At 45.3% G+C, this 21806-nt stretch overlaps 1 protein-coding gene across 4 annotated transcripts in view; it reads left to right on the top strand.

Moving 5' to 3' along the window:
- The window catches only part of LOC106613839 (long-chain-fatty-acid--CoA ligase ACSBG2), a 40501-nt gene that overhangs the window by 16734 nt on the left and 1961 nt on the right, over nt 1–21806 (top strand). For 2 of the 4 annotated variants that reach the window (XM_082956828.1, XM_014216499.3), the window contains exons 2-14: nt 7788–7926; nt 8724–8839; nt 12255–12523; nt 16937–17025; nt 17697–17817; nt 17950–18030; nt 18194–18343; nt 18789–18965; nt 19406–19587; nt 19848–20090; nt 20235–20452; nt 20642–20781; nt 21352–21598. In XM_082956828.1, coding sequence (XP_082812954.1) covers nt 7811–7926; nt 8724–8839; nt 12255–12523; nt 16937–17025; nt 17697–17817; nt 17950–18030; nt 18194–18343; nt 18789–18965; nt 19406–19587; nt 19848–20090; nt 20235–20452; nt 20642–20781; nt 21352–21598 — 2149 coding nt within the window. In that variant the 5' untranslated portion in view covers nt 7788–7810. Of the gene's footprint in view, nt 1–3872; nt 3998–4678; nt 4884–7787; nt 7927–8723; nt 8840–12254; nt 12524–16936; nt 17026–17696; nt 17818–17949; nt 18031–18193; nt 18344–18788; nt 18966–19405; nt 19588–19847; nt 20091–20234; nt 20453–20641; nt 20782–21351; nt 21599–21806 lie in introns of those variants that run through there. The other 2 variants (XM_014216498.3, XM_014216497.3) reach the window with 2 other exon arrangements.

The following is a 21806-nucleotide window of genomic DNA, read 5'->3' on the forward strand; positions in this document are numbered from 1 at the left end:
AGAACATTCTTAGCATTATTACATACAGCCGGAAATAACTTTTGGATATCGGAGAGGCAGGCTCTCACCACCATTTCGACAAGGAGTACAACTTTCCTGAATTGGATTCTTTGATCGTACCCTTCAAGGCGATAGAACTTATCCCAGAGGCTCCTCCAAAACGCTGCCGGGGGAGAATAGGTATTCGGAGTGGACTTTTAGCCTGACTCAGGAGGCGTGCACACCATCCACCACTTCCAAGTATATTACTCGCTAATGTTCAGTCCTTGGGCGATAAAGTAGATGAGCTCAAAGCGTGTATCTCCTTCCAGAGAGACATACTCTGTTTCACGGAATCATGGCTCTCTCCGGATATACTGTCCCCGTTGATACAGCCAGCTGGGTTCTCGGTACATCGTGGTAACGTACAGGAACTCAAGTCCTTTTGTTCACCCGACCTAGAATACTTCTATCAAATTCCAACCGTATTACATCACTAGAGAATGTTATTTTTTTTGTCACAGCTGTGTATATTCCCCCTCAAGCCGATACCACTACGACTCTCAAGGAACTACACTGGACTGTGTGCAAACTGGAAACGGCATATACTAAGGCTGCATTTATTGTAGATGGGGACTTTAATTTGGACTAGAGGAAAACGCTGCCAAAGTTTTTTTTATCAACTCATCGCCTGCAGTACTCGCTTCAAAAACTCTTGACCATTGTTACTCTCCCTTCTGGGATGGCCTTAAGGCCCTCCCATCGGCAAATCAGATCTTTGCTCCTCCCTTCCATAGGCAGAAACTCAAACAGGAAGTATCTGTGCCAAGGTCTATTCAACGTTGGTCTGACTAATCGGAATCCATGCATCAAGACTGTTTTGATCACGCAGACTAGGACATGTTCCAGGTTGCCTCTGCTAATAACATTGATGTATACATTGACACAGTGACTGCTGAGTTCATCAGGAAGTGTATAGGGGATGTTGTTCCCACTGTGATGATTAAAACCTATCCAAACTAAAAAAGAAATGTAGATGGCAGCATTCGTGCAAAACTGAATGCGTGAACCACCGCATTTAACCATGGCAAGGTGACTGGGAATATTAACGAATACAAGCAGTCCAGTTATGCCCTCCATAAGGCAATCAGACAGGCAAAACATCAGTACAGACAGCGACAAAGTGGAGTCACAATTCAATGGGTCAGACACAAGAATTATGTGGCAGGGACTCCAGACAATCACGGATTGTAAAGGGAAAACCATCCACGTTACGGACACTGTCTTGCTCCCGGACAAGCTAAACAACTTCTTTGCCGGGTTTGAGGGTAACACCGTGCCGCCGACACAAGCCGCTGAACGAGGACTGTGAGCCCTCGTTCTCCGTGGCCGACATGAGTAAAACATTTTAGCTTGTTAACCTTCACAAGGCTGCCAGCCCAGACGGCATCCATAGCTGCGTCCTCTGAGCATGCGCAGACCAGCTGGCTGGGGTGTTTATGGACATATTCAATCTCTCCGTATCCCGGTCTGCTGTCCCCATTTGCTTCAAGATGTCCACCATTGTTCCTGTACCAAAGAAAGCAAAGGTAACTGAACTTAATGACTATCGCACCACAGCACTCACTTCTGTCATCATGAAGTGCTTTGAGAGGCTTAAGGATCATATCACCTTACCCTAGACCCACTGCAATTCGCATACTGCCCCAACAGATCCACGGATGATTAAATCGCCATTGCACTGCACACTGTTCTATCCCATCTGGACTAGAGGAATACCTATGTAAGAATGCTATTCATTGAGCTCAGCCTTCAACACCACAGTACCCTCCAAGCTCATCCTTAAGTTCGGGGCCCTGGGTCTGATCCCCATCTTGTACAACTGGGTCCTGGACTTCCTGATGGGGGCCCCACAAGGGTGTGTGCTACGCCCCCTCCTGTACTCCCTGTTCACCAATGACTGTGTGGCCACGCACGCCTCTAACTCACAACAGTGGTAGGCCTGATTCCCAACAACAACGAGGGGGAGGTGAGAGCCCTGGCAGAGTGGTGCCAGGAAAATAACGTCTCCCTCAATGTCAACCAAACGAAGGAGCTGATCATGGACTTCAGGATGCAGTAGAGGGAGCACGCCCCCATCTATGGGGCTGCAGTGAAGGTGAAAAGCTTCAAGTTCCTTGGCGTACACATCACTGACAATCTGAAATGGTCCACACAGACAGTGTAGTGAAGAAGGCACAATAGCGCCTCTTCAACCTCAGGAGACTGAAGAAATTTGTATTGGCCCCTAAAACCTTCACAAACTTTTAGATGCACTATTGAGAGTATCCTATCGGGCTGTATCACCGCCTGGTACGACAACTTCACCGTCCGCAACCGCAGGGCTCTCCAGAGGGTGGTGCGGTCTGCCCAACACATCACCTGGAACACACTGCCTGCCCTTCAGGCCATCTACAGCACCTAGTGTTACAGCAAGGTCAAGAAGATCATCATGGACCTCAGCCACCCAAGCCATGTCCTGTTCACCCTACTATCATCCAGAAAGCGAGGTCAGTACAGGTGCATTAACACTGGGATCGAGAGACAAGCTGTTTTTCAATCTCAAGGCCATTAGATTATTAAATAGCCATCACCCACCTGCCTCCACCCAGTGCCCTGAACTGTCACTGTCACTAGCCGGCTACCACCCGGTTACTCATCCCTGCACCTTAGAGGCTGCTACCCTACGTACATAGACCTGGAACACTGGTCATTTTAATAATGTTTACATAGTGTTTTACCCATTTTCATATGCGTGTGTGTGTATATACTGTATTCTAGTCAGTCAAAGCCATCCTATTCAACTATTGCTGTACATATACTATTCTATCCACGTATTCTTCAGATATATTACATATTCTATCCACATATTGTCCACAATGTCTATACATATCCTCATATACAGTGCATTCGGAAAGTATTCAGACCCCTTGACTTTGTCACGTTACAGCCTTACTCTAAAATTGTTTTTATCCCCCATCAATCTACACACTACCCTATAATGACAAAGCAAAAACTGGTTTTTAGTCATTTTTGCTAATTTATACAAAATAAATTGGTATCACATAAGTATTCAGACCTTTTACTCAGTACTTTGTTGAAGCATCTTTGGCTGCGATTACAGCCTCGCATCTTCTTGGGTATAACGCTTCAAGCTTGGCACGCCTGTATTTGGGGAGTTTCTCCCATTCTTCTCTGCAGATGCTCTCAAGCTCTGTCAGGTTGGATGGGGAGCGTCGCTGCATAGATATTTTCAGGTCTCTCCAGAGATGTTCGAGTTGGCCGCCCGGCCAAACTGAGCAATCGGGGAAGAAGGGCCTTGGTCAGGGAGGTGACCATGCACCCAATGGTCACTCTGACAGAGCTCCAGAGTTTTTCTGTGGAGATGGGAGAACCTTCCAGAAGGACAACCATATCAAGATTCTCTGGTCTGATGAAACCAAGATTGAACTCTTTGGCCTGAATGCCAAGCATCACATCTGGAGGAAACCAGGCACTGCTCAACACCTGGCCAATACCATCCCTACGGTGAAGCATGGTGGTGGCAGCATGATGTGGGGATGTTTTTCAGCGGCAGAGACTGGGAGACTGGTCAGGTTCAAGGGAAAGTTGAACGGAGCAAAGTACCGAGAGATCCTTGATGCCTGCTCAAGAGCGCTCAGGACCTCAGACTGGGGCAAAGTTCACCTTCCAACAGGACAATGACCCGACGCACACAGCCAAGACAACGCAGGAGTGGCTTTTGGACAAATCTCTGAATGGCCCAGCCAGAGCCCAGACTTGAACCCGATCTAACATCACTGGAAAAACCTGAAAAATAGCTGTGCAGTGACGCTCCCCCATCCAACCTGACCGCACTTGATTGGATCTGCAGAGAAGAATGGGAGAAACTCTCCAAATACAGGTGTGCCAAGCTTGTAGTGTCATACCCAAGAAGACTCAAGGCTGTAATCTCTGCCAAAGGTGCTTCAACAAAGTAGTGAGTAAAGGATCTGAATACTTATGTAAATGTAATATTTCTATTTATTTGTAATACTTTGCAAAAATTTCTGAAAAGCAGTTTTTGCTTTGTCATTATGGGGTTTTGTGTGTAGATTGCTGAGGGGGAAAACAATTTTAGAGTAAGGCTGTAACGTGACAAAGTCAAGGGGTCTGAGTACTTTCTGAATGCACTGTATGTCATAACTAGGAATAAATGAATGGAAGTGATAGAAGACAATATGATCCAATAGTTCTGGATGTTTATTTGATGTAGCCTACAGTATATAGGTCAGTAGGATACAGATGTCTGCCTGACAATGTTGGCATGTTTATCTCTGGAACATCATAAAAGCCCAGCTAGCACAGCTGCTATATGCAGTAGCTATAACAAACTGGCCTGAGGAACCGCCCCTTCCTTGTCCTGTAGTAACCCCAGCAGCATATCTGCTTTGTGTGTTTGTGTATGTTGCGGAAGTGTGTGAGGGGGATGGGTTGGGTGGGGGCCTCATCGCATCATCCAAGAGAAGGGGGGAGGAGTATTCCATTCCAACCATTCCTCTCTCTTGCATTAATTTAGCTGAAGTGACCATATATGGAGGACGAGTCTTGTGGTGTGAGCCGTTTCAGCCAATGAGAAGGGCTGTAGTGTTGGCAACTTAGTGGCGGAAGTGTGTAAGGATGTCTGCAGGAAAGGGTGGGGTTTCAGAGGAGGGACAAACCAGGCGTTTGAAAATGAATGATGTGTTACACAGAGTAGACTGAGGCGGGGAGGCCAGCATATTTTGAGTCTAGCGGCTGACTGAATAGAGTGCTTAAGCAGTCCAGAGAACCGGCAACCGGAACTGAAATAAGGAATCTAAAGAGTTTGCTTCCAAGGATGCACTGTAAGTTCTTATGCATTGAATTAGATATACATTCAGACGTTGTGATGAGGGTGTTTTCCCTTTCACTTGGGTAGCCTAGATCTGAAAGTTTACATTGATTGTTACATATAACACATCTTTATATCCATAATCTTCCGACTTTGGCTTGTGGGAAGGCATTTCTCTGGTATCGTGGCATTTTCATTAGGATGTGACTGGTGGTTTCTGTGTACCTTACGTAAAATACATTTTAAAACTAAATTTGAGTCCCTCTCTGTGTTCAACGTTTGAATTTGGTTTAGTTCTTACATTGAAGTTAAGTTATTGAATTCAGAACAGCTCATGTACCACAGCTCTGAAGGCTGATTATGTGGTACTGGTTCATCCACTCATTATCCCATGTCGACAGCAGATATGTGCCGGCTGGCTGGCTGGGGTGGAGCATCCAGCCCTCCATGTACAGCTGCTCAGACAAGGTTGGGCGAGGCAAAGAAGTCCTAGTTTTAACTGCATTATTGGGGCCAGAAACAGGTGCTGGATGGAAACTTGATTCACCCCAGTGGGTTATCAGCCTTGGAAACAACTCCAGGCAGACGGGTGAGATGGCCATCAGGGATAGAGACAAATACAGGGACAGAAAGAGATTTAATGTAGGAAGTGCTTTCTTTGCAACTAAAATTCTCTACAGTTGGGGTATTTAAATGCTGGGTGTGGGGAGAGGGGAACCCCTGCTTTGTTTTGGAGATGCCCAGTTTTGGGCAAGGTTTGTTTAGGTTGTAGTTAATGCTGGTTTCTGAAAATGTGTTTAATGTTGCTATTAGAGAAGTGTGCAAGAAAAGCTTCTACTCATAATCAGCCAAACCGTCTATACTTGCAATTCGTTTTTTGAATGGACATTGTGGCAGTTATGTGGACTAGACATACTGTTTGGGACCTAATCCTCTCTTAATGGTGTGCAATGCAGCGGTCAGTTGCTAACGTGATGAAACTCTGTGCAACGCTAAATCCATTTGAGCCGATTCCCTTAATGCTCACTGGGAATCTCCCTGGCAGGCCATCAGCAGGGATGTACAACCCCATTCAGGCATTACAATGAACTGCTCCTCTGGGGACTAGGGGTCGGACGGTGACCACCCATTCCGGGCTCAATCAACAGGAGAGAAGGAAATGGCTTTCTATCGTACAACAAGGAAGTACCTTGATTTAATTTTTTCCCCTGGTCTGACTTGAATTGGTGAGCACATTGTGAAGGTAAATACACACAGCCTTGGTCGTCATAGCTTGAGGGGATGAGAATAGAACTTGGTCATTGGTTAGGCATGTGATGATAGCTCTCCATCACATCCAAACATAAATCAGTCCTATAGGGCTTCTGCCTGAGACTCATTCAGTCATGAGAGAGAGACCCCTGAGGATCAGCCCTAAGGCTGCATTCAGAAATATCAAGAATCCCCTTTCTTCTCATTAAGGTACATAGTTTGAGCGAGACTTTTCTGAGCTATAGGCTTAGTCTATAGCACCCACCCCCAATTCAGGCATGTCGGCCCCCTCCCAACCAACTCCCACACTATAATACATTACAGCCATGCAGCGTGAACCCTGGCCACAGCTGTCCAAGTGTGTGAGCATGGGGAATCTGCAGCCGCTCTGTTACTGGGGGAAGAGTTAAATGGTAGCTGTTGCAGGGGGTTTGTGGTGTAAGCTGTGAGCTCACAGGCTCTGCAGGAATGTGTAATGATGAGGTGAAGTCTCAAGGTTAACAGCAGTGCCTCTGAGGGAGGGAGCAGGGAGGTAGAATCTATCGATCTGCTGAGCTACGGCCCTTGAATGAACCATGAATCAGACACATTGGTTTTTCAGTTTCAGGGTTTTTTCTCGTACAATTATAGCCGTTTCAAAACGCTAGGTTATAATATTGACTGGGTTCTAATGAGGGCTGGCTGCACCCTGCCCCTGGCTCAGGGGAATATTTGTGTTCCTGCTCTGACCCCCATGGCGTCTGTTTTCTTTCCTCCCGCCCCTGCTCAATTGTCCTCAGCTGGTGAACTATGATAGTCCATTCCACAATAGGCCGAAAGGGCCACTGGTATGTGTTTTCAATGCACCGAGCCAGGCCTAGATAACCAGAAGCCAGGCCGGTATTGGCTTTCTAACAAGGGGTGGAGAGGGCTGGAGTTACGTGCTGGTGGGGCGGTCATGGTTATTGTTCTGACGTGTTTCCTGTGCCATGTTGGGTAACTGTCCACGATGGAACAAGCAGATCATCAACGGGCCGAACTGGGCTCTGGTTGGGTCTGTGTGTCTTTCACACAGATGGAGCCATTGAATTTCAATAACCAGAGGATGAGATGAACCAGCCAACCAAATGAGTCCGTATTATACAACCTCTGCTGTCCCGCCTGTTGTCATGTGTCCACATGGCTTTATATCTCTGAAAGGGGGTTTCATAACACGATAAGGCCCAAATATTCATTTAGGCTTCCTCTGATTTGGGAAAGGACCACACTGAATAAACATAGTTCATTTATTTTGGCTGAAAGAAGTTACTTAAAAGGATGCCTCATTATTCAAAAACAGTGATTTATGGGGAGAAAAACACAGTTCACTGTACAGGAGCTTTTGGATCTATGTACCTTTTTGAGTCCAGAGTATGACCCTGTGACAGCACAGGCAGCACAGTGGTGGGAGTCTTGTGAGCCGATTGGCAGTCACATGCTACTGACAGTTCCACTGTGTGGCCAAGAAGCAGGTGCTACTGTAAGGAAGGACTAGTGCCATTTGTGTCACATTTGTCACTCTCAAAGCCTGATCAAACCTCCATCACTTACCGCTGGGGAAACTCAGCCCCGAGATTTGCATGTGTCATGTTGTGTGAATGAGTCATATGCTGTTTCTTACCCTGTCCCCTATCTAACTCCCCACCAGTGATTGTGTGTGAGCCTGCTGCCATGTCCACAGCCGTGGTGATGGACCCCCCCAGGGACGACAGCAACTTGCAGTCATCCTGTGTCACCGGGGACAGCATTGCCTCACTGGATGAAGTCACTATGGATTCCACAGCCAAGTATGTACCTGGCCTGAAACCATTGTCTCTGGTCTGATGGCGTGACTCATGTTTGGACTGTTGATCGAAAGGCTCTCGTCACACAGGAATAACGATGACCTGCAACCTTTCACGATCTTAATAATACTCCCACATTAAAGGGATACGTCGGGATTTTGGCAATGAGGACCTTTATGTACTTCCTCAGAATCTGTTTTCATACTGAAATAAGAGACATAAGAATGGTATCCACTACTTCATCTGACTCTGAGGAAGTAGATAAAGGGCCTCATTGCCAAAAGCCGAAGTACACTACATGACAAAAAGGATGTTCATCGAACATCTCATTCCAAAATTATTAGCATTAATATGGAGATGGTCTTCAGGGAAGGCTTTCCACTAGATAGATGTTGGAACATTGCTGTGGGGACTTACTTCCATTCCGTCACGAACATTAGTGAGGTCGGGTACTGATGTTGGGCGATTAGGCCTGGCTCCCAGTCGGCTCAAATTGCCGAATTCACAAATTTTGAAGGGGTGTCCACATACTTTTGTGTATATATAGTTTATCCCTTTAAATGACAGCTCAAATAGATATTTGACTTACTTATATCACTCAAAGATGAGAAACAGTCCTTACATTTTGTCAAGTCAGCAATGTAAACAGGTTTAGAGTTAGTTTGCAAGACAGATTCTTGGGGACGTTGGCCTCTGACACACTGAAAGGCTTCCTCCATCCATCTTAGACGTGGCAGCAGAGTTCACCAGGACAGGACTGGGAATCTACTTAACATTGTTTATAATGTTTTTCCCCTCAGTGAGTCATCAGAGGAGGAGTCAGCTGGTGAGAGGGAAGCGGAGACCGGGGCCAACACTGAGCTCACCAACAATCCCACAGACATCCCTACTGAATGGCCCACACACACACAGACTGGTGAGCTGACCCACACACTCACACATATTTACATGGCAAACACCACAAGGACAGCATTTACATGGGACACAAATACATTTAGGAAACAGGGTTACAACAGTTAGAGCGTACACAAACACAGTGGTTCACACACTCTTGAGGTTGGCACTTGGCTACAGAAGTTATACCAGTGCATTCATTTTGAGGTAGACCAAATTAATTGTCCCCATTTTGAACTTTGAGGGAATGGGCCTAAGGGAAGTGAAGTCCACCCTTGGTGCCAGTATGTGCCAACTTCCCTTTCCTGTCTCCTCCGGTTCCTGTCTCCTCCGACTCAAGTCAAGAACATTCAGTCTTCAACATTCCACACACACTCGGTATGACAACCCTTTTTATAAGCTGTATACTGGCATATATAAAACCCCAAATTAGATGAAATAGGGCTATGCCATCCTAAATGAAGGTATTCACAAATTTCATTAAAAGCACATTTCAGTTGAGATTTGTGTCAGTTGGACAGTAAACCCTATGTTACTGCTAAATCAGTAGGGCATTCTCCTCCACCATCCATCCACCTGAAGTGCAGTCCAGTAACTGTAGCCTCAGGACCTGGCAGAGTGGCAGCATGACTGTGGCTATGTGCTTCTGTTGACTATTAAAGAAGTGTTTGGTCATAAACAGTCCTGTCTGAACTCCCAGAAGGTTCCACCCACAGCTCAGTCCTGTTGACAGTACACAGAAACACAGCGCTCTTTGGAAACGGGGTCAGCCTAACACAAGGTCACATGACCCCCGCTTCACTCAGTGTTGATCTTTTCGTTTTATAGTGCTTTTCAGAGGCTTCATAGTCAACACAGAACATGGGAGAGAGTAGGTCCCCTTATCTAAATAAAGCTTTCACGCACTTCAAAATAGTGACAGGGATTCTCTATAGTTCTGGTCTTTATCATAGTGACATTTGAACAATTGCTGTTAAGACTCAAACGTGATTGCTAATAGTACTAGGTGAGTTAGAGCTTCTGTTTGTCTCTGGCTAATGGCCCCCATTAACCCTTGACACTCCTACCTGTATACAGGTTGAAAATGGCAGATTTTGTCATGGATAAGGGCCTACATTGGAATGCAGTGGCTGTACAGTAGCATGTTATACATGACGTCAGAGCTCAGGATCTCCGCTTCACAGCTCTGTATGGGTTTTGACTGCCAGACGTTCTGAATTTGAGCACTGTGTGTGACGTTGCCCCCATCCCTCCCGATAATTTGGCAACTTTTTTGGGGGGGGGAGCAGTGAGGGAAATGCTATAAATTACAAGTACTTGATGTATTTTGAAAGATGAGACGTTGTGGATTATAATAAATACTGCTTTGATGTCATACAAGCAAGTCCAAATGTGCACTTCACATTTCCATGTCATTATACTCTATATATGTAATATAGTGTCAACGTTCATGATCACTGTTTGAGGTATACTGAACAAAAATATAAACGCAACATGTAAAGTGTTGGTCCCATGTTTCATGAGCTGAAATTAAAGATCCCAGAAATGTTCCGTACGCACAAAAAGCTTATTTCAATATAATGTTGTGCACAAATTTGTTTACATCCCTGTCAGTGAGCATTTCTTCTTTGCCAAGATAATCCATCCACCTGACAGGTGTGGCATATCAAGAAACTGAATAAACAGCATGATCATTACACAGGTGCATGTTGTGCTGGGGACAATAAAAGGCCACTCTAAAATGTGCAGTTTTGTCACACAACACAATGCCACAGATGTCTACAATTTTGAGGGAGTGTACAATTGGCATGTTGACTGCAGGAATGTCCACCAGAGCTGTTGCCAGATAATTGAATGTTCATTTCTCTACCAAAAACCGCCTCCAACGTCGTTTTAGAGAATTCGGCATTATGTCCAACCGGCCTCACAACCGCAGACCACGTGTGACCAATCCAACCCAGGACCTCCACATCCAGCTTCTTCACCTGCGGGAGCATCTGAGACCAGCCACCCGGACAGCTGATGAAACTGAGGAGTATTTCTGTCTGTAATAAAGTCCTTTTGTGGGGAAAAGCGGATTCTGATTGGCTGGGCCTGGCTCCCCAGTGGTTGGGCCTGGCTTCCCAGTGGGTGGGCCTATGCACTCCTAGACTCACCCGCCCCTGCCCAGTCATGTGAAACCCATAGATTGGGGCCTAATTAATTGATTACAATTGACTGATTTCTTTATATGAACTGTAACTCAGTAAAATCTTAATTGTTGCATTTTATTTTTGTTCAGCATAGTTACAAGATGATAAACAGAATGAGCCTACAGTATGTTTGTTGTATTGTGAAGAAATTATGCCCACCTGACCCTGATTTTGATATTTAAAATGGACCGTTTTTGGATCGCGTTAACAATAGTAATTGTGTAAAGCGGAGATGCAGGGCTGTGTTCCAAGCAAAACTACACGTTTGCTTGCCCTAGTTCCTCGCCGGCACAGCTAGCAGAGCTCAAAAGAAAGGCACCTTTATAGCTGAAGACTCTTTTAGTCATAAAGGTGCATTGAAAATCCTTAAGAACTGTGCACACTTTGGAGAGGTGTGGCCACCTGGAAACACATTTGGACCTCTAACACCTACCCCACATTTTCCTGGAATGTTTTTGTTACTGAATGTATCCAGAGTATTTTCACATTTCCTAATCAACAAATGAGGCAAAGTACAGTAAATGTGAAATGCACATAAAATCAACAGTGTAATGTTTGGATTCAGTCTTGTCAGGTGAACTGTTGTCCTGACCTTTTTAGTCTAAGAATTTTCCCATAATCTCCAAACTGTTCCCTTTTTAATTGCTACCATGGTTATGCATATGCTTTCTATATTTCTTCTGTAAGAAACATTACAATTTAGCCCTATCCATATAGGCCAATATAATAGTTCCTGCTGTCTTGTTAGTCCCTTTTAGTGAGTGCTCTCCTTGTGAGGTCTGTGTGCCTGGGCTTTGTAGGGGCTCCCGTCTGGTGTTTTGTGCGCTGATTGGCATCTCATACGGGACCGGGCTCTGTGTGTGTACTGGTAGAGACTGGGTTTCAGAGCAGCCTCCATCCAGTCCCTAAAGAGTGTCTAAGCTCATTTCTGTGAGTGCTGGAGTAAGCAGGCGGCACGCCGTTGAATGTGATTAGTTTGACTTCCTCACGGGTTTAGGTTCCATCTGACAAATTGCAGACAGGCAAATCAATGTATGCCATTTGCCATCACCAAACTGGCAGGATGGAGCAAGATGGCCCTTAAATCAGCTCACACAATTTATCCCCTCAATATTCCTATTGTCTGAGGTACTATACAAAGTTTTAAGTCTAAGCAAAACTCACAAATCAAACACACCTTTCCTTCATCTTCTCAACTGACTTTCCTTGGTAAAAAAGTAAACCCTTCTCTCTCCTCTCCCTCAGTGAGTGCCCAGCGGCCAGACTCTCTGTCCCTGGCGGTGGCTAAGCCAGACTTGTGGACATCGAGCGGTGACGGGGAGGTGAAGCTGAGGATGGGGGAGTCTGGCTTTGCCTCTGAGCCCCCACTCACCGTAGACCAGATGTTTAAGACTGCTGTGGAGAGGTTTGGCAGCTACACTGCCCTGGGCTGGAAGGAGGGAGAGCAGACCAAGACGATCAACTACCAGGAGTACTACCAGGCCTGCCGCACCGCTGCCAAAAGCTTCCTCAAGGTGAGACTAAACACACAGACCAACTCTGCTGACACTTGTCTGCTGTATATTGGATGTCAGAACAATGTGGTAATAGAAAACCCATAACAATACATGTGTATAGTTATCGAATGTTACATACAGATGAGAACAGAAAAATGTTGTATTTTATTAAACACTTTCTTGGTGCTCATGTCTCCAGTCATAAGAATGGCTTATCGACATCAGTTCCTTAAGTGCGACATCGCAACAGAAACTGAGTATGAGAGAAAGTTCTGTTGGCAAGGCAACAATGTATCCTCAAACCAAACAAAAGCAATAGAGAACCACTGTGGACTTAAACTTAGGAGTACAACATATAATTTAGGAGCACCAGAAGATATTTGTACATTGATTGAGAGAGCCTAAATTGGGCCAATAAGAATTCTAGCTACTTATGAAGCATGTGTTGTTCCCTAGAAACGACTATGTAATCCTGTTAAGACATGTTTATTATAAAAGCTAGAATATTGATACTAAACGGCAGGTAGCCTAGCGGTGAAGGCGTTGGACTAGTAACCGAAATAAAGGATTAAAAAAAAAACTCATTAAAATTACAAAGTCATTTGTGGAATATTAGGTTTCTACTACTTGTAAAAATAACTCATTTCTATTTAGATGCATTACATAGAAAATTGTACCCTCTCTTTAAGAGCGTCAAGTTTGTGTGATGACATACAAGAGATCCAGTGTTTCCCTTATATTAATTTAGCAGCGGTGCGCTAAATCGTGACAACAAATATTTGAGATGGTAGAATGTTTTCGGTGTGAACTTAAATGACTGAAACCAGATATCAAGTATGTAGAAAAGATAATGGAGTTATATATTTTTAAATAGGATCATCTTTTGAGAACTAATAACCACCAGACTCAAAACTAGACAGTTAGGGAGAATCTAAAATTCTAACAATGTCGTGGCATTTTATGTTTGAGTCACTCGGATGCCATAAGAATACGGCATAAGCCATGGCAAAATGTGTATAATTGCAGGAAATTTGCTTTAAAACTGCACATTTTCTCTCTCATGTGAATTTCTTTAGTCCAGCAGTTGCAAATTTTGTTTTTTCATGGCACACGAGACACCTGTCTGATTTAGCACCTGTCTCAGTGGACTAATCCATTGCAGAGGCTGCGGGTCTAGGCTACCTGGCCTGCGCGCAAATGTATAAATGTGCCTATTTGGAGATGTCTGATTAGTATTTCTGATTTGTCTTAACTCACCACCACTAATGAGCTGTGGAGCTTCTCAAAGTAATTTTTTCATAACCTCAAACGGCAAGTAAACAAAGTCTGTTTTTACATCCATTGACAATAGTTCCTCAATGTATTAGAAAAATCTTTCCAAATCAAAATGTATTTGTCAAATGCTTGAGGCAACAGGTGCAGACTAACAGTGAAATGTTTACTTGCGGGTCCTTTTCCAACAATGAAGATGAGATATAAAGGAAACAAAAATCAAATGCAAATAGTGACATAAATACACAGTGAATAAATAACATGGCTATATATTTTTAAATAACATGGATATATATATAGGGAGTACCAGAACCGAGTCGATGTGCAGGGGTACGAGGTAATTGAGGTAGCTATGTACTGTACATATAGGTAGGGGTAAAGTGACTAGGCAACAGGATAGGTAATAAACAGTTGCAGCAGCGTATGGTTGTGTGTGTGTGTTGTGGGTAGAGTCCAGAGTGTGTGCAAGAGCGGGTCCATTCAGGTAGTCCGGGTAGCCATTTGATTAGCTATTTTGTTTAGAAGTTTTATGGCTTGGGGGTAGAAGATGTTAAGGGTCCTGTTTGTTCCAGACATGGTACATTGGTACTGCTTGCTGTGTGGTAGCATAGAGAACAGTCTGTGGCTTGGGTGGCTGGAATCAGAAAATGTTTTGGGGTTTCATCTGACACTGCCTGGTACAGAGGTCCTGGATGGCACGGAGCTCAGCCCCAGTGACGTATTGGGCCGTATGCACTACCCTCTAGAGCCTTGCGGTCAGATGCCAAGCAGTTGCCATACCAAGCGGTTACTCATCCAGTCAAGATGCTATCGATGGTGCCGTTGTAGACATTTTTGAGGATCTGAGGGTCCATGCCAAATCTTTTCAGCCTCATGAGGGGAAGAGGCATTGTCATGCCCTCTTTACGACAGTGTTGGTTTGTTTGAACCATGATAGCGCCTTAGTGATGTGGACACCGAAGAACTTGGAAGCTCTTGACCCGCACCACTACAGCCCCGTCGATGTGAATGGGGGCGTGCTCGGCCATCTGTTTCCTGTAGTCCCCAATCGGCACCTTTTGACTTACTGACGTTGAGGGAGAGGTGTTGTCCTGGCACCACACGGCCAGGTCTCTGACCTCCCCTATAGGCTGTCTCGTTGTCGGTGATCAGGCCTACCACTGTCGTGTCGTCTGCAAACTTAATGAAGGTGTTGGAGTCGTGCGCAGCTACGCAGTCGTGGTTGAACAGGGAGTACAGGAAGGGACTAAGCACTCACCCCTGAGGGGCCACTGTGTTGTTGCCTACCCTCACCACCTGGGGACGGCCTGTCAGGAAGTCCAGGATCCAGTTGCAGAGGGAGATGTTCAGTCCCAGGGATCTTAGTGTAGTGATCAGCTTCCAGGGCACTATGGTGTTGAACACTGAGCTGTAGTCAATGAACAGCATTCTCACGTAGGTGTTCATTTTGTCCAAGTGGGGTAGGGCAGTGTGGAGTGCAATAGAGATTGCGTCATTTGTGGAGCTGTTGGGGCGGCATACGACTTGGAGTGGGTCCAAGGTGTCTGGGATGATGGTGTTGATGTGAGCCATGACCAGCCTTTCAAAGCACTTCATGGCTACAGTTGTGCGTGCTATGAGGCAATAGTCATTTAGACAGGTTACCTTGGTGTTCTTGGACACAGGGACTATGGTTGTCTGCTTGAAACATGTAGGTATTACAGACTGGGTCAGAGGGAGAGGTTGAAAAAACGGGTAAATTAAAAATAATAATAATGTCGGTGAAAACACTTGCCAGCTGGTCAGCGCATGCTCTGAGTACACATCCTGGTAATCCGTCTGGCCCTGCGGCCCTGTGAATGTTAACCCGTTTAAAGGTCTTATGGAGAGCGTGATTACACAGTCGACCGGAACAGCTGGTCCTTTCAAGCATGGTTCAGTGTTGCTTGCCTCGATGCGATCATAAAGGCATTCAGCTCTCTCCCTTTCGATAACCACCGAGCCTTTGTGTGAAAGGGAAAAATGTCATGCTCTGATCCAGTGGAAACTTCATAAAATACCTGATTTGCCTCTTATCCCTTGCCTGTCCGGAGCACACTGGCACGGGAAACTCTGAGGGGTTTCAGATAGATGTTGCAGATAGATGAATGCGATTGAATGAACATGAACAAACCTCCATGTGTATTTAATGTTATTTATATATGATTTATGAGACATTTTATATCAGAATATTGTCTACCAGCAATGCATTTATTTATTTGAAACTGTTCCATGAAAAATAGGAAAATCTAAACGGGCACGCAGATCGGTAGAAATGCTAAGGTAAATTGGCACTCCACATGAAAAAGATTGCCGACCCCTGATGTGCGTTCAACAAGGTGAGATGGTTCGCAAACGCTGGCTAACATTAGCTAACATATTTCATTTGTTTTGTTAGCCGTAACCGTTAGCTAACAGTCTGAGAAGGTAGAAGGCGAGCTATACACTACTCCAGACAACGCTTGGCATTGCACATGGGGATCTTTGGCTTGTGTGCGGCTGCTCGGCCATGGAAACCCATTTCATGACCATCTCAACAAACAGTTCTTGTGCTGACGTTGCTTCCAGAGGCAGTTTGGAACTCTGTATTGAGTGTTGCAACGGAGGACAGGCTATTTTTACGCACTACACGCTTCAGCACTTGGAGGTGAGCATGTGTGGCCTACCACTTCGCAGCTGAGCCTTTGTTGCTCCTAGATGTTTCCACTTCACAATAACAGCTCTTACAGTTGACCAGGGCAGCTCTAGCAGAGCAGAAATGTGACACGGTCTTGGAAGGGTGGCATCCTATGACGGTGCCACGTTGAAAGTCACTGAGCTCTTCAGTAAGGTCATTCTACTGCCAATGTTTGTCTATGGAGATTGCATGGCTGTGTGCTCGATTTTTATACGCCTGTCAGCAACGGGTGTGGCTGAAAATAGCCGAATCCACTAATTTGAAGGGGTGTCCACATACACACATACTTTTGTGTGTGTGTGTATATATATATATATATATATATATATATATATATATATATATATATATATATATATATAATATATATATATATATATATATATATATATATATATATATATATATATATATATACACTCTATATATCTATTCTCATGCTGTATGTGTGTGTTTGTCCACAGCTTGGCTTGGAGCGCTACCATGGGGTTGGCATTCTGGGCTTCAACTCTGCTGAGTGGTTCATTTCTGACATTGCTGCCATTCTGGCTGGGTGAGTCCCTCTACTCCTGTTTGGGGGGGGTCTGACACACTCTCTGTTACTCACATGACGGGTTTAGTGTAAGTATGTGTGATGTGCAGAAGGTTTCCTGCTCACTGATATACTGTAGCCCCATCTAGATTGTGTAAGCATCTAATGTGACTACAACCAAAGACATGAGATATGACATATGAGCCTGTCAGAGCAGCATAGGGTATGACCTTGAATTCAGCATGTAGCCTGTTGCACACATTAAAACAGTTTGATAGATCGCTGAGGTATGCCAAACACAATGACTACTCTGTTTTTGCTTTTCAGTTGTATCAGCAAATAGCTATAACCAGAACCCATGATCAGAAATCCAAACTCAATACAGTATGTCAAAACAAATAGAAGTTCATTTAGAGCTTGGAGTGTTTCCCACTGTCAGAACTGGTTTTGTGAGAACATATGTTATGTGTAATTTGGCATAGAGATCAGATACAGACTTACAATAACTTACTGTTCTGGGTGGATCAACGTCTCACCTGTTGCATTCTTCTTTCAGGATGGTCATAACTTTCTGAAATACATTCTTACCTAGCAGAGATGTCAAACCTGTCTGTAGGAAAGGAATCTTTTTAGAGTTTGATGGAACATAAAGGCAACATAACTCGCTGTACTGTTTTCTCTTGTGTTGCCAGTGGGTTTGCAGTGGGCATCTACACCACAAACTCCCCAGATGCTTGCCAGTATGTAGCAGAGAACTGCAAGGCCAACATCATCGTGGTGGAGAATCACAAGCAGCTGCAGAAGATCCTACAGGTAAGCCTAGAGGATGGCAAGGATGTAAGGTGATTTTATTTATTCATTCTCCTGGGATACCGTTTACGTTTTAGTGTATTCCTCGACTGTGGAATCGGACGCACATATCTAAAATGAGTGTTTTTCCTCCAGGTTCAAGACAAGCTGCCACACCTGAAAGCCATTATCCAGTACAAAGATGCACTTAAAGAGAAGAGACCAAACCTCTACACGGTATGAATGGAGTGTCAACTATTTAGATTCCATTTGAACAATAGAACACAGATCCATGCCTTCTGTGTCTTTTTAGAAGTGTTCATAACACAGTACGTTTTCTGCAGGTTCGTTTCCCCCCCCACTCTATCCTGAATGTGTCTGCCTTGTATTGTCTGCACAGTGGGCTGAGTTTATGGAGCTGGGTCGTGATGAGCCCGACACAAAGCTGGATGACATCATCGCTATCCAGAAGCCCAACCAGTGCTGCACACTGATCTACACTTCTGGTACCACAGGCCAGCCCAAAGGAGTGATGCTCAGCCACGACAATGTGAGTGACACTGACTACAAACACCCACCACTAACACTAGTCTTTGGTTGCACATTTGGTTTCCCACGGCCAGTGTAAAGATATCAGAGTGCTATACTTAAGCAATAATATACCACACCCAAGTGCCTGGATACACGGAATGCCTGGATACAGCCCTTAGCCGTGGTATATTGGCCATATACCACAAACCCCAGAGGTGCCTTATTGCTATTATAAACTGGTTACCAACATAATTAGAGCAGTAAAAATGTTGTCATACCCATGGTATACGGTCTGATATACCACGGCTGTCAGCCAATCAGCATTCAGGGCTCTACCACCCAGTTTATAATATCCTTTAAAGGTTGTTTATCAAGATGTAGCCTCGTATCTATTCAAACTCCCCTTTTGGTCTGAGTTTACCTGCTAATGACCTGTATTGTACTGACCGTCTCTCTCTCTGCAGCTGACATGGACAGCGTTCGCAGTAGGCCGCTATGTCCGGCTGGCAGAAGCCACCAAGTCTCAGGAGATGGTGGTCAGCTACCTGCCCCTCAGCCACATCGCTGCTCAGATGGTGGACATCTGGGTCACCATGAAGGTCGGAGGGGCAACATACTTCGCCCAGCCAGACGCACTGAAGGTGAGGTCTATTCTCGTTTATGAGAATCCCAAGAGGGCATTTTTCTAGTTTTTCCATCTCACTGAGAAGACTGTTATTCAGTCCCTTACATCACCTTGTCCTCATCTTCAATAAACCTAGTGTGTAATCCAGTTAAGGGAGGACTATTAAGACAAGCCTTTTTTCACAAGTTAAAATGATACCCGGTCCTCACACAAGACAACTCTTTGTTTCCCCGCTGATCAGATCATTAGTGTTTCTGCTCTCTGTGAAAAGGCTTTTCTTCACAAAAGAAGTGCCAGCTTTGCACGTTGCAATTGCAAACTCTTGAACAGTTCTGTGATTCAGCTAGTGTCAGTGATACTCCACACACACACACACAGTCATACATACTTTGTGCCTACAAACCCCTTTAGTGTGTGTTTATGTTGTGACTGAGCTCCCTTCCTGTCTGTTCTCAGGGTTCCCTGGTTAACACAATGAGAGAGGTGCGTCCCACAGCCTTCATGGGCGTACCACGTGTCTGGGAGAAGATGCAGGAGAAGATGAAGTCCGTCGGGGCCAAGTCGTCCACCGTGCGCAGAAAGGTGGCAGTCTGGGCCAAAGGAGTGGGTCTGCAGACCAATCTCAGCAAGATGAACCAGTATGTTATACATGGGCCTATTTAGTAGGGAGGGGCGGATCTGTATCACCACCTCTGTGGTTCTTACTTTGCAGCGATTTCCCTCAAGGCGAATACTACTTTGTCACAAAGATGACAGAACAGGATCAGTAGTTGTCTTGCCCACGCACAGTATAATAATGCTAGCACAGTATGTACAGTAGTGAACTATAGCCTGGGGTACGAAGAGAGACATGTTCTGATGTTGTATTAAACTCCTGCTTCCTCTTCTGCCTGCTCAGGAATGGCGCCATGGCGAGGACGCCCATGAACTACCGCTTGGCCAAGAAGCTGGTGTTCAAGAAGGTCCGTAAGGCCCTGGGTCTGGACCGCTGCACCAAGTGTTACACAGGTGCTGCCCCCATCACCAAGGATACCCTGGAGTTCTTCCTCAGCCTGGACATCCCAGTGTACGAGCTGTACGGAATGAGTGAGAGCACTGGACCTCACACCATCTCTCTGCCCGACGCATTCCGCCTCACCAGGTAACTATACCCTCCACATACTCCTAAACACACAAGGCCTGAAATGACATATTACCTCGTCTTTTAGAAAGTGTTTTTATTGTATATGCTTCGTGTTTGTGATTAAGATCTGCAAAGTTAGTGATTTATGTCTTCTCTCCCCAGCGTTGGGAAGTTGATCCCTGGCTGTGAGACTAAGATTAACAATCCTGACGAGGAGGGCAACGGGGAGATCTGCTTCTGGGGACGCCACGTCTTCATGGGCTACCTCAACCAGGCCGACAAGACCGAGGACGCCCTGGACGCTGAGGGCTGGCTACACTCTGGAGACCTGGGCAAACACGACGACAACGGCTTCCTCTTCATCACTGGACGCATCAAAGGTACAGTCTTCTCTATAACCTTATCTGTAAAATACCCCCAACCCTATCCCAGTCATCAGAACCCAGCTTTAAACGGAACAGACTGATGTTTTATAAACGCCTCAGTCGACAGAAGATTGAATTTTATTGTCTGGCTCCACATAGGTTTGCTCTATCCTAAATAAAACTTGTGTTTCAACGTGTGTCCAGAGCTGATCATCACAGCGGGTGGAGAGAACATCCCTCCAGTGCCAATCGAGGATGCTGTGAAGGAGGCCGTGCCGCTGGTTAGCAACGCCATGCTCATTGGAGACAAGAGGAAATTCCTCGCCATGCTGCTCACCATTAAGGTATGAACCGTTGGCTACAGTACTCCGTTTTATCTTTTATTTTATTTTACCAGGTAAGTTGACTAGGAACATATTGTCATTTAAAGCAACGACCTGGGGAATAGTTACAGGGGGGACGAGAGGGGATGAATGAGCCATTTGGAATTGTTTGGGTGTCGGTGTGAAACCAACTTCCCCATGCCAATATGACCTCAAAGGTCATATTTCAAGTTCTGACAAAACATTTTCTTCAGAACAGGGATGTTATGTTGTGTATCATGGCTATATTACAGCCACTTTAAGAGTATCTAGTAGTTGAGAAATACCATGTGTTATCAGATGCCGCCTGCATTAGAGATCATAGTGGGTTATTCACAATTCATCTTTATTGTAAGTTATACAACTTCTGCCCAACCACTGCCACCTGGTGGACATTTTAGCAAACTGCAAGTCTTTATGGTATCATTGTCAGTTAATAGGATTCATTGACAAAGGAGACATTATTCATGAGCAAAACAGCCTTTTAAGAAAATGTGTTCTTTTGTTTCAGGACTCCTTCCCGAATAAAACATCTGTCTCTTTACCCCTCAGTGCCAGGTGAACGGAGACACTGGTGCTCCTGAGGATGAGCTGATGCCCGAGGCCATAGAGCTGTGCCGGAAGCTGGGCAGCAACGCCACGCGAGTCTCAGAGATCGCCGGTGGGCGTGACCCGGTCATCCATGCCGCTATCCAGGAGGGTATCAACCGCGTGAACGAGAAAGCCACCTCCAACGCCCAGCGCATCCAGAAGTGGACCATCCTAAACCAGGACTTCTCCATCCCTGGGGGAGAGCTGGGTGAGCGGGGCGGGGAGCAGCCTGGGCAGGGGCCCTGGGTAGGACAGTGTGCATGTTTGTTTAGTGCCATGTTCTTCTCTTCTGGCCCTGAAGGACTGCAGTATGTCGTTTTTCCCAGGTCACTATATAAGCTAGACTCAAGTTTCCATAATGTTGCTTCATTTCCATTAATTTCAATAGAATTGTTATTGTTTGACCTTTGTCTACT

Source organism: Salmo salar, chromosome 10 (assembly GCF_965601325.2).
Source record: "Salmo salar chromosome 10, fSalSal1, whole genome shotgun sequence".
In the NCBI taxonomy this organism is placed as follows: Eukaryota; Metazoa; Chordata; class Actinopteri; order Salmoniformes; family Salmonidae; genus Salmo; species Salmo salar.